The sequence below is a fragment of the Pogoniulus pusillus genome, chromosome Z, assembly GCF_015220805.1.
Source record: "Pogoniulus pusillus isolate bPogPus1 chromosome Z, bPogPus1.pri, whole genome shotgun sequence".
Taxonomy (NCBI): Eukaryota; Metazoa; Chordata; class Aves; order Piciformes; family Lybiidae; genus Pogoniulus; species Pogoniulus pusillus.
In genome coordinates this window covers 56072736-56085078 of record NC_087309.1, presented here as the reverse complement: position 1 = coordinate 56085078, position 12343 = coordinate 56072736, and the positions used below count along the sequence as shown (strand labels likewise).

At 41.9% G+C, this 12343-nt stretch overlaps 1 protein-coding gene across 1 annotated transcript; it reads right to left on the bottom strand.

The window, feature by feature from the left end:
- Positions 1–1534: 1534 nt before the first annotated feature.
- MLANA (melan-A) lies at positions 1535–11516 on the bottom strand. The gene is made up of 5 exons (XM_064140545.1): positions 11464–11516; positions 10475–10573; positions 7339–7435; positions 2926–3027; positions 1535–1633 (listed from the first exon to the last, which is right to left on the bottom strand). Exons 2-5 carry the CDS (start codon positions 10546–10548, stop codon positions 1565–1567), a joined length of 342 nt encoding a protein of 113 aa, XP_063996615.1. The 5' UTR covers positions 10549–10573; positions 11464–11516; the 3' UTR covers positions 1535–1564.
- Between the last annotated feature and the right edge of the window lie 827 nt (positions 11517–12343).

Sequence of the window (12343 nt, the reverse complement as noted above, 5' to 3'; positions counted from 1 at the left end):
AACCCCATGCAGAGATACAGGCTGGGGTCGGAGTGGCTGGAGAGCAGCCAGACAGAGAGGGATCTGGGGGTGCTGATTGATGCCCACCTGAACATGAGCCAGCAGTGTGCCCAGGTGGCCAAGAGAGCCAGTGGCATCCTGGCCTGCATCAGGAATGGTGTGGTCAGCAGGAGCAGGGAGGTCATTCTGCCCCTGTACTCTGCACTGGTTAGACCACACCTTGAGTACTGTGTTCAGTTCTGGGCCCCCCAGTTTAGGAGGGACATTGAGATGCTTGAGCATGTCCAGAGAAGGGCGACGAGGCTGGTGAGAGGCCTTGAGCACAGCCCTACGAGGAGAGGCTGAGGGAGCTGGGATTGTTTAGCCTGGAGAAGAGGAGGCTCAGGGGTGACCTTATTGCTGTCTACAACTACCTGAGGGGTGGTTGTGGCCAGGAGGAGGTTGCTCTCTTCTCTCAGGTGGCCAGCACCAGAACGAGAGGACACAGCCTCAGGCTGCGCCAGGGGAGATTTAGGCTGGAGGTGAGGAGAAAGTTCTTCACTGAGAGAGTCATTGGGCACTGGAATGAGCTGCCCGGGGAGGTGGTGGAGTCGCCGTCCCTGGGGCAGTTCAAGGCAAGATTGGACGTGGCACTTGGTGCCATGGTCTAGCCTTGAGCTCTGTGGTAAAGGGTTGGACTTGATGATCTGTGAGGTCTCTTCCAACCTTGATGATACTGTGATACTGTGATACTGTAACATCTTGGAGACTACTGTCTTCTGTATTCTTCAAGGAACGTGGGCTTTGCACAGTATCTCTTACTGTTCAGTCATGTTAAAAACAGCTGACATGTAAACCTCTGTAGCTACAAAGTTCAAGATGCTGTCTTACAAAACTGCCAGAAGGGAGCTAAAGATCATTGTCATTACACCCATTGATCAGTATGAAATCAAATGATCTCTAAGGAGAAATTCCTATGTTGCCTGGATAGTGTTTTATAAGGAATTCTTCATTATAGGTACATATGAAAGTGAAGTGAGGTAGAAGCCTGATGTAAAACTTAGGTACATTTTGCAGATTAATTTTAGAACTGCTGGTACAGAAACTGGTTGATCTTTCTAACAGGACAGGTGGTCGAATGATTTTGTTGATTTTATGACATATTCTTGCACATTGCATTCTAGGGAATAGTTGACTTCTACTTTTCTTTTAAAAGAAAGGGAGAGTAAAAGGGGAAGATGAAAACAAAGGTGACAACACTTCTTTCTCTGACTGATACTCAATGGCATATAGCTACTCTTGGTGGTTCTGCGAAGGATGCAAGTTGCTCAGACTTGGTATATTAATCTGACCACAGAAAACTAAGAACTTAAAACATAAGCACATTCAGATTTATTGTAGCATTTTAATAACCAGTTCTGTAAACTAAGCAGGAATAATTTTCAGAAACTATTACTGAAAGCGTGTGAATTTTTTTTTTTTTTTTAAACAATCTCAGCTTTAGGAAATTTAAGCATATACAAGAAATTAAGAAGGAGCATGAAGAAACTGAGTCAGTGCATTTGGAGCTTAGGATTTCATGTTATCATGGTGAATAAGGTGGTGGCGACTGATCTGCAGCTATTTTGTCATAAGCTGGTGGAGCATCGGGTACCTATGGTAGGGAAAATGGGTGTGAAAGATTAGAACAAGTGAAGTATAAGAAAACTACATTAAACCCTAACCCTAACCCTGATAAAGCACTACTTGGCCAGCCATATAAGCCTTCTCCCATCCAGGTGGCCCTGGAAATGACCGCAGACTCGGATAAATCAGGAGTGTGGTTTACAGATGCATCCTCTCAGAGGGTGGGGTCTAAGTGGCGTTACAAAGCTGCAGGCTTGGAGATTGGCACGGGCCAAACCATCACTGAGGAAGGTGATGGCAGTGCACAGGTAGGGGAACTGCGTGCTCTCATGCTAGCAGCAGAGCATTGGGGCAGAGACTATTTACACTGATTCCTACTCCACGTTCAAAGGTGCCACTGAGTGGATCTGCCAGTGGGAGGCGAATCAGTGGAAGGTTTCAAATGTAGAAGTTTGGAGGGCTGATGACTGGAAGAGGCTATTGGAGACTAAAGATTAAAGATGCAGTGAGTTACCTACCTTCATATCAGATACGGTACTGTAACTTAAAGTAGCCAAGCTACTTCATTAGGTCTGGCTTAGTTTTCAATAACATGGTTTTTTTTGTTGGTTTGAATCAGATCAGATTAATTTTGTTTCTATCATTCTTCCAAAGACAGAATTATATTAAAAGGACAAGATTTCTTCTTAATATATTCTGACAATTCAGACTAGATTTAAACTTTTCTTTAGAAGTCTTAATGTGGTTGTCTTGTTTCCAAAGTTAACAATTTTGTCAGTTTAAATAGAACTCGTTGTAAATTAACCTTTTTCCCTATTCTCAGGCTATTTAAACATACCTGTAACTTGAGATCTATATTTATCAGTTAAGCTACTTTAACTTCTTTTTTCCTTTTTTTTTCTTTTATTTTTTTAAAATAAATGTTCATCTTTCCATAATGGTTTCAGGCTAAAATCTTCAAGTTTTATAATGTTCCCTGCCACAGCCCATTTATTCTGTCAGAATGGTGGATTGTCTATTAGGGGGAGAGGTTTGTTTCTTCAGTGTATTTCAGCATTCGGACTTTACCTCATTCTAATAAATCACAATGATCATACAACTTAAGATTTCTTTTTAAGGAAAAATTCTCATTAGTATGTTTTAAAAACTCCTTTTACCAAAAAAAAAAAAAAATTGTAGAAGACTGTTTTTGAAGTTGATATAGAGACACTGAAGACCCAATCTAGTGAGCACAGCCCAAGAATGAAACCAGCAACAGTTCACCAATATTGTCTCACCATGTCTTACTATGTTGAAATGATATTTTGAGTTACAACTTACCACAGAATTAAAGTTTCTGTACTCCTGCAGAGCCATTTTGCAGTCCAGCACTGTTCCCTCACCTACCATGGTTCGTATGGTGTCCACATTAGAGCTTTTGCTCTGTGATCATAAAGAAATACAGGGAAGATAAAAGAAATAGAAGAATGTGATGTTGGGGAAAATTATACTTCATTTAATATTTGACATCATATTTACAATATGTATTGGAACCTAGCATTAATACACAGAGCTTGGGCAATAAACAAGATGAATTAAGGGCCACTGTGCCATGATGAACTAAGGGCCATGACACAGTGGCTGTTACTGAAACGTGGTGGGATCGTTCCCTTGACTGGACTATAGGGATTGATGGAAACAGGCTCTTCAGGAAGGATAGGCAGGGGAGGAGAGGAGGAGGCATTGCCCTCTCTATCAGTGACCAGCTGGAATCAATGAAGCCCAACCTGGGGAAGGATGATGAGCTGGTCCAGAGTGTATGGGTTAAAGGCCAAGCAGGGGAGGGTGATATTACTGTAGGGGTCTGCTACAGGCCACCTGACCAGTAGCAGATGAGGCCCTCCACAGACAAATAGAAGCGGCTTTGTTATCACAAGCCCTGGTCCTCATGGAGGGTTTCAACCACCCTGACATCTGCTAGAGGGACAACACAGCAAGGCAACAGCAATCCAGGATGTTCCTGGATTGCATAATGACAACTTCCTCCTCCAAATGGTAGAGGAACCAACAAGAAAGGATGCTATACTGGACCTGGGCCTTGTTCTCACCAATAGGAAAGGGTTGGTGGCCAATGTGAGGCTCAGGGACAGCCTTGGCTGCAGTGACCATGAAGCAGTAGAATTTGAGATCCTCAGGGCAAATAGTACAATGTACTCTGAGCTTACAACCCTGGACTTCAAGCATGCAGACTGATCACTTCAGAGATCTGCTAGCCATAGTACCATGGGACAAAGCCCTAGAGGGAAGAGTGACCCAGGACAGCTGGCCAGTATTCAAGGATCACCTCCTCTGTGTCCAGAAGCAATGCCTACCAACAAAGAGAAAAGCAGGGAAGAATGCTAGGAGGCCTGCCTGGATGAGCAAGTTGCTCATGGAGATGCTATCACTTAAGAGGAAACTCTACAAGGAGTGCAAGAAAGGGCAGCTACTATGGCAGGTATATAAGGAAGCTGCCTGAGCACAAAGAGATCTGGTTAGGAAAGCCAAGGCCTAGTTTGAATTGAATCTAGCCAGGGAGGTCAAGAATTTATACAGGTGTATTAATGGTAAAAAGAAGCCTAGGGAAGGTGTGGGCCCCCTCAGCAAGGAAACAGGTGAAAAAGTTGTAAGTGATATGGAGAAGGCTGAGGTTCTCAACGACTTTTTTGCCTCAGCCTTCACTGCAAAGGCCTCCAGCCACACTCCTGGAGTCATGGAAGGCAAGGACTGGAAAGAAGAGCTGCCCATCATAAGTGAAGAATAGGTTTGTGACCACCTGAAGAACCTGAAAGTGTTCAAGTCCATGGGACTCGATGGGATACACCCATGGATGCTGAGGGAGCTGGCAGATGAGGTTGCTAAACCCCTCTCTATTATATTCCAAAAGTCATGGCAGTCTGCTGCAGTCCCCACTGACTGGAAAAGGGGAAACATAACATTTTCAAAAAGGGTAAGAAGGAAGAACTAGGGAACTCCAGGCCAGTCAGTCTCACCTCTGTGCCCAGTAAGATCATGGCACAGATCCTCCTGGAGGCATTACTGAGACAGGAGAATAGTGAAGAGGTGATTGGCTACAATCAGCATGGCTTCACCAAGGGCAAATCCTGCCTGACAAACCTGGTGGCCTTCCATGAACAGGTCACAACATTAATAGATGATGGGCGAGCAACTGATGTCATTTACCTGGACCTGAGCAAGGCCTTTGACACTGTCCCACACCACATCCTGGTCTCTAAGCTGGTGAAACATGGGTTTGATGGATAAAGAACTGGCTTGATGGCCTCACCCAAAGAGTGGCTGTCAATGTCTCCATGCCTCAGTGGAGGCCAGTGAAAAGTGACATCCCTCAGGGATCGGTCCTGGGACCAGTCTTGTTTAACATCTCCGTCAGCAACATGGACAGTGGCTTTGAGTGCACCCTCAGCAAGTTTGCTGATGACACCAAGCTGTGCGGTGTGGTTGACATGCTGGAAGGAAGGGATGCCATCCAGAGAGACCTTGGCAGGCTGGAAAGGTGGGCCCAAGCCAACCTTGTGAAGTTCAAGAAGACCAAATGCAAAATCGTGCATCTGAGTTGAGGCAATCCCAAGCACTGATGTAGGTTGAGCAGTGACTGGCTTGAAAGCAGCCCTCAGGAGAGGGACTTGGTGCTGGTGGATAAGAAGCTCAATATGAGCTCAATATGAGTGTGCTCTTGCAGCCCAGGAAGCAAACCAGATCCTGAGCTGCATCAAGAGAAGTGTGGCCAGCAGGTTGAGAGAGGTAATTCTCCCCCTCTACTCCACACTAGTGAGACTCCACCTGGAACATTGCATCCAGTTCTGAAGCTCCAATTATAAGAGGGATATGGATGTGCTGGAATGTGTCTAGAGAAGGGCTACAATGATCAGAGGGCTGGAGCACCTCTCCTATGAGGGACTTGGGGCTTTGTAGTCTGGAGATGAGAAGGCTCCAAAGTGACCTTATTGTCACCTTTCAGTATCTTAAGGGGACCTACAGGAAAGCTGGGGAGGGACTTTTTAGGATATCAGGTAGTAATAGAACTAGGGGGAAATGGAACAAAGCTAGAAATAGGTAGATTCAGACTGGATGTTAGGAAGAAGTTCTTCACCATGAAGGTGGTGAGACCCTGGAATGAGTTGACAGGGAGATGATCAAAGCACCGTCCCTGGAAGTGTTTAAGGCCAGGCTGGATGAGGCTCAGATAGCCTGAGTGTGAGGTGTCCCTGCTCCTGGTAGGGGCGATGGAACTAGATGATCCTTGTGGTTCTTTCCAACTCTGACTGATTCTATGATTAAGGTGAGATGCAAGGCCAACGGGAGAGGTAATCTACCAATCACTTTTTGCTGTCTGTGTGGACACATACTCTCTCTCCCGTGTTATCCAGTTACATTGCCAGAAAAATGAGGATTGCATTACTTGGGCCCAGGATTGTTTCAGGAGCCAACACCTCACAAACTTGAATTCCTCCTCCTTTTTATCCCAACCAGTCTTTTCTTTAATGTCCAACTTTTTTCTTTTACATTTTTCTGCCATTTCTTATATCTGCATTTGTACCCATTCTCATCTAACCCAGCAAAAATGGTTTTCAAGCCAAACCAGAAAAGAAGAAATCTGCAACAAGAAAGAACTAGGGAAAAAAAGTGGATTTTGGTGTGATGTGCAAAGCAGGCATGTTTTTGAATTTTTTTTTTTTTTTTTGGCTTTTTTCTTCCAGTATTTTGCAATATGAAAATTCAGATTTTATTTTACCATATTCAGATTCTAGCAATCAATACATGTGTTGCACAGATCACTGGAAAGCTAACAGGACAAATTTCTGAGGAACAGGATGGAAATGGGTTTGCTGACTTAGACAGAAGGCATGTTGTTTAATTCCAAACATTCACATCTTTTGTTGAAATACTAGAATTAAAAAAAAAAAAAAAAAAGTGCACTTAGTGTAAAGCACATGATTGGATAAAGTTTTCACTTTAAAAGTGGCCTGCCACTTTTAGAGACCAGAACTTTAAAGGTAAAGCTTTGAGACTTCTGGCAACACATCGTATGAGGATTGCACCTTTTAAAAAGTCTTTTAAACAAAGACACAAAGTAGGATTTTATAAATAGTGCTTGCTTAGAAAGCTCTGCTTTCAGTAAATCTTACAACAGCAAGTCAGCTTTTTCACAAACCATTCATCGCTCACACATGAACATAATATTTACTTGTTAAGAGTTTTCTTCTCTGCTTCCTAGATTTACTCTAATACCTGCCCTTATTTAGGCATACGTCCTATGAGTGGTGAATATGTTGTTTTTTCTTACAGCACTTGTATTTTAAAAACTTGGGGCTTAGTAAATATTAAATATAATGCTTTCTAGAGACAATCTTTTCAACTGATGTGTTGTGCAAAGTCAGACTGGCTTAATGTCCCTATATTTCTGCTTTCTCTTTACTCCTTTGCCTGACTTGCATGTTCTTCAGGTCAAGGTGTGTTCATATTGTATGGTTTTGGCTGTGCATACATCAGTGTATACATACATCTATATACTGCCTGAGATAATGATGTCCTATTACAGATGTGATGTTCTTTGCATTATTTGGGTTGGACACTTTCGAGGTCACTTCCAACCCCTAACATGCTGTAGCTGCATGGTTCTATGATTGTTGTAATGCAAACAATGATCATGTTGTCAAAACACCAGCCTGCTAGAAAGTGCACTGTCAGGCTTACCCGTAGACTTCTATAGCCACTACGTCTTTTGTAGTACCAGCAGCCAAAGATAAGCAAAACTGCCAGCACCAAAATGAAGAGTCCAATACCCAGAGCTCTGTTGGGAAAAGCAAAGAAACTAATTAATAACAGAACTAGAGGCATTCTTCTGGGTGCAAGAATGACTACAGCAATAGTTTGTATCAGTAGCCTCTTAACCAGAAGAAGCAGAGTTTACCTCAGAAAACAAAGTATCGGGCACCTCAGTCAGTCTCTGTGGACGAAGCAGTTAGATAAATTTGCTGCCAAGTTTTTAGGCATCTTAAAAATGAGGAGTACATTGAGGATAGTAACCCACCACTGACTACTTCTTCTAGAAATTGCTGCCTGTAAATTCAGCAGACAGCACTGCAACACTGGAACAGAATGTGAAATAAATCAAATGCCACATCTGCAGCAACACAGGTCATGTTCATTTGTTAAAACGCTCTAGGCAGCTGTATTGAGAATTGTAGCTTAATTGCATCATGTTGCAACAAGTGCTGGTGACAGGATTTTTTGAATACATAAAAGACTACACAACCTCAAAACCCAAGCAAGAAACTGACTTATGGAGAAAGAGCTCTGTAGTTCTTCTGTATTTGTTCCATGACATCACACGCACAGTATTGGTGTCACTGGATCATTTTAGGGAACCTAGGATTTGCAAACTGTGCTGTAAGATCTGTCTCAGTGCTCACTGAGGATGTGGAAGAAGGAGCATTGTAGAGGTTTGAGTTTCCCTCTCCAGCCCTCCTCCCATCCCCCCCCCCCCCCACCGCCCAGGATTCACTAACTAACTCAGCTGGCCAGGAGTTAAGGTTGAAGCTATATTTTACAGTGTAGCACAAATTTACAAGCATATATACACAATACATTCAGATATTTACAACTATATACAATTATATACAACTTTAAAGTAATACAGAAATTCAAACCCTCTCCTGAACAGCAGAACCGCCCAGGAGGGCTCCAAACTAACTCCCCTCCTTCTTCCCACGCTCTCCTTTATCTCAGAAGGCTTGTGTGCAGGGGTGAGATGCAAAAAGCCAACAAGAGGTTAGGAGGAGAATTATTAGATCAGGTTACACAGATTCAAGCAGGCAGTTAACACAGCACGCAGCAGCCAGAGACTGAGAAACTGTTATTGTTTCTTGTTTTCTCTAAACAAAAACAATGAGTGATATAGACACCACTATTATTTTTCTTCTCACAGCCACTGATCTAGTTTCTCTCATTAAAATAGTCCATTTAGCCTCAAACCAGCACAAGCACGGTTCCACCATCTGTCAGAAAGCAAACTGACAAAGCAGTTGCAAGTTTCCCTCCTCCTGTGCTAATATCCTATCAAGACTTACAGAATTTGCTGCCTCTCTGCCTCTCTCTCTCTTTTTTTTTTTTTTTTTTTTTTTTTTTTTTTTTTTTTTTTTTTTTGTCTTTGCCTGCTCAGAAAAAGGAAAATCTGCAAAACACTTAATGGGAAAAGAGGATGTGGGTAAAAATGACCACGAGTCAGAATAAGCCCACTGTAACCTATTTATGTATATACCCTGTATCCACTTGCCCTGCAGTAATTTACCATCAGGCTTTTCCACTGGGACGGAAGAGTGCAGTATGTGACTTATCAGAGATGTCTTGTATCTATTTGCTATCACTTTCACTGACTCAGAGTCTCGTGAAGGAGTGTTGCCTTGTGATTTAAGAAGCCCAAAAGAAGATGTAACCAAACTCACGTGGCAGAACAGGCTGTCTTTTTGTCTCCACTGCCTGTGTGATGTTTGAAGCATGAAGCCCCTTGTACTGTAAAAGTTACAAGATGGCCCCAGTGCTTTTGTTACTGTCCCCAGCACAGTTAAAGCTTGTAGACTGCTTCTCCAAGTAGCTGCCACATCTTACCCATTTTGAGACTTGCTCCCTGGTTTTGATGTGCTCCGTAGCTTTAGCCATCCATTCATTAGCCTGCATCTCTCACGGGCTCTATGTCATTCCTGAAGCTGATGATTTCAACTGTATGTTTGCTGCCTAACCTCCTTCCCTACCTATTCAGAGGCTAGTATGAAAAATACATTTCTTGCAATTCCAGTTAAAGCTGAAACTCTGCTGTTAGGAATCTGTGCTTGTATCTTGAGTGCTAGGAATCTGTGCTTGTATCTTGAGTGCTTCTTTTGGTACTGGAAGGAGAGAGTAACCTTTCCCTCAGGTATCCAGAAAAAATGCTTACACTTACAACCACTGAAATTCATGGCAGTTGGAGGTGAGCAGATGCGATTTCAAGTGCCAAGACATGACTAGCCAGCTTTTTTACTTTGGAGAACTGAACCACTTTGGAAGGACTGTGAGAGAGCCTTCCCCTTTGTGTATTCTCTCTGCTAAGGAAAGACTGTGGAGAAACAAATACCTAACAATATGTGTGACAACTGTGGGTGTGAGTTACAATTCATCAAGTTTGGGAGACAGTAAACTATTACCAGAGGCATGTGCCACATACGGGTATCAAACACATGCAAATTCTTGTCTAAAGTAATAACCCATCACCAGCGGGACAGTGTCTCTAGTAATCCAAGACCAAATGTATTTTACTGTAAGCCAAAACTAACAAAGTATTAGCTTGACTTAGTTCTGCTTAAGTGAAGTCTCATCCAGAAACAATTTACAGAGTCACATTTGTATGGCACTGATGTCTTAATCTGCTTTTTGATGGATGATATTTTACCCTTTCTCTGGGGTTTTCACTTAAAGTGTTATTTAAGGTGAGACCAGTGTCCCTTTGATGCTCAGAAGACAGGTATGTGAATCAGGAGATACAACAGCTTAAAATCACCTGCCAAGAGCCTCTAAAGAAAATCCTAATTAGGTCTCAATAAACCTGGAAATATAAAGGTTAATGGTTTAGGCTTGTGATCATATCATGAAGCTCTAGATTCTTCAACTGATTTTTCTAACTTGAGGGCCCTTTATGATTCTGCAATGACAAACATTAGAAACAACTACAGGACAGCTAAAATGCATTTCACCTATATACATCAGTAACTTTTTCTGATACTATCTTTTACATTTCATTCACTGTTTTTTTTTCCCACTAGCCGACATGGTAACAAAGGTTCCACTTTATGCTTACTCTTCCACTGCAAGATAGCTGTGTCCATTCCCTCTAACGAAGTTGCCATCTGGATAGTGATTTCTTCTGGGCATTTTGTGCGCTTGGTCCTGCTCAAACCTACAGGATAGAAATACAGTGACTCAGTGCAATAAATGATTTGTTACCTTCAAAGCAGAATACTAACTTTTTTTTTTTCTGTTTGTTTAGTGGGAGCATTTTAAGGCGGCAGGACACTCTGTTATCTTCAGAATTGAGTAGATCCATACACATATGCCACTGCCCCAGTTTAAGGAAAAACTCAAAACTGTAACTATACTGCACATCGGAATGGCTCCACCGACTCGTCAAGGTATTTGCTGACTGCTGAGTACAACAGAGAACAATTTAATATGTTCTATAGATACTAAGTGAGGGCAGACTACTGAAGTAAAACCTATCAGGGATATACAAAGGAAGGCAATTTACCTGGACAAGAAAAGGTCTTCAGAAGAAGAAAAGTCAACATTGTGCTTACAAGTAGTTGTTTTCTTATTCTCTGTAATGCTCAATGGCCAGGTTTTCAGAGTAAACCTTCAGTTCTGCTGATTTTCATGTGGTTATATCAATTTAAGTCTGCTGACAATATTGCTTAGATGTGTATGGAATTTAGAATATAAACTTTAATTTTCAGTCTTAAGAAAATAATGATCCAGCTAAATGCAGTCAGAACAGCTGAAAACTTAACTGATCAAATACAGTGAAGAAATCTGTAAGTGCTAAGCATGTTTCTGCTATTTTAACAGCAAAGAAGATCTTAATTGATAATATCCAGCTAATCTACCTACCTTACAGAGGTGAAGTATAAACACAGTGACCGATGAAGAGAATTCTAGGAAATCAAGGATAAAGAGAATCCAAGGAAACAAAACATGTTTGGACTTTGCTGAGAGATAGTCAAGCCTCTTCTAAAGCACAACTTCAAAGCAGTACAGAATATTATCAGTAGAATAAAAGAATACAAATCTTACCTCCTTCAGATCTGTATTCTGTCTGTTAACTGAAAAGCATGTACAGATTTCTTTTCCTCGACTTGGTCTGTTTTTTTCTTCTTTGATCTGTTCTCTTATGACTATCACGAGTTTAAATTCCTTTCAGTACAGCTTCTGAATGCATTAATTAGCATGAATGAGGTAAGGAGACAACTTCATTCTCTTCTTACGGTCTACATCCTTCCCTCCTAATAGAGAGATCAAAAATCTGTTATTAATTTATTACATCTCCTCAGAGAAATGGCTCAACACCAGTTTTACCTGCCTAATCAGTACAAACTCTAGACTGGGCAGACTACTTCTAAATTCCAATATGTTTTGATTTAATGATGATTATTTTATGACAGAGGGGTGGTGCCTTCACGTGTGTTTAAGTACAGCTTTATTCATGCACACTTTGTTAACACTGTGGGAACTAGTATAGTTGGAGCAAAACTCTTAGATGGCTGCTGTTACGCTGTGATAGATTAGGGCAAGTGCAGTTTAATTCTCTACTGGTAAGCAAATGCTGCAACAGAGTCTGTCTTACGGCCTGCAGAAATAGCAAAGCCTAGTTTCCTATGGATCTGAGTGAACTGCCTGAGCTTATGCTGCAGTAATTCCCTTTACATCACCAGGCAAGAATCGGCAGTCTGTGATTAATTCAGAGGTCTGGGCACCAAGATGGCCCAGCAGTGTTAGTTACTGCCAAAAAACTAAGAGAAACAAACCCCCCAAAGATATAAAAAAAATATTCCACTTGCCATTTTCCCCAGTGAATCATTCATTAGTGCCTCTCTATCCAGACACTTTTTTAAGTTTCAAAAACTCAAAGCTTCGTGAGTCTAAATGTGATTGCAAATGGCTGACACACTCCAAA

Coding starts and splice junctions, on each gene's coding strand:
- MLANA (XM_064140545.1), bottom strand. CDS start 10,548: ATGCCCAGAAGAAATCACTATCCAGATGGCAACTTCGTTAGAGGGAAT. Junction 7,436..10,474: donor AGCTATCTTGCAGTGGAAGA/GTAAGCATAAAG, acceptor TTTTCCCAACAG/AGCTCTGGGTATTGGACTCT. Junction 3,028..7,338: donor GTGGCTATAGAAGTCTACGG/GTAAGCCTGACA, acceptor TTATGATCACAG/AGCAAAAGCTCTAATGTGGA.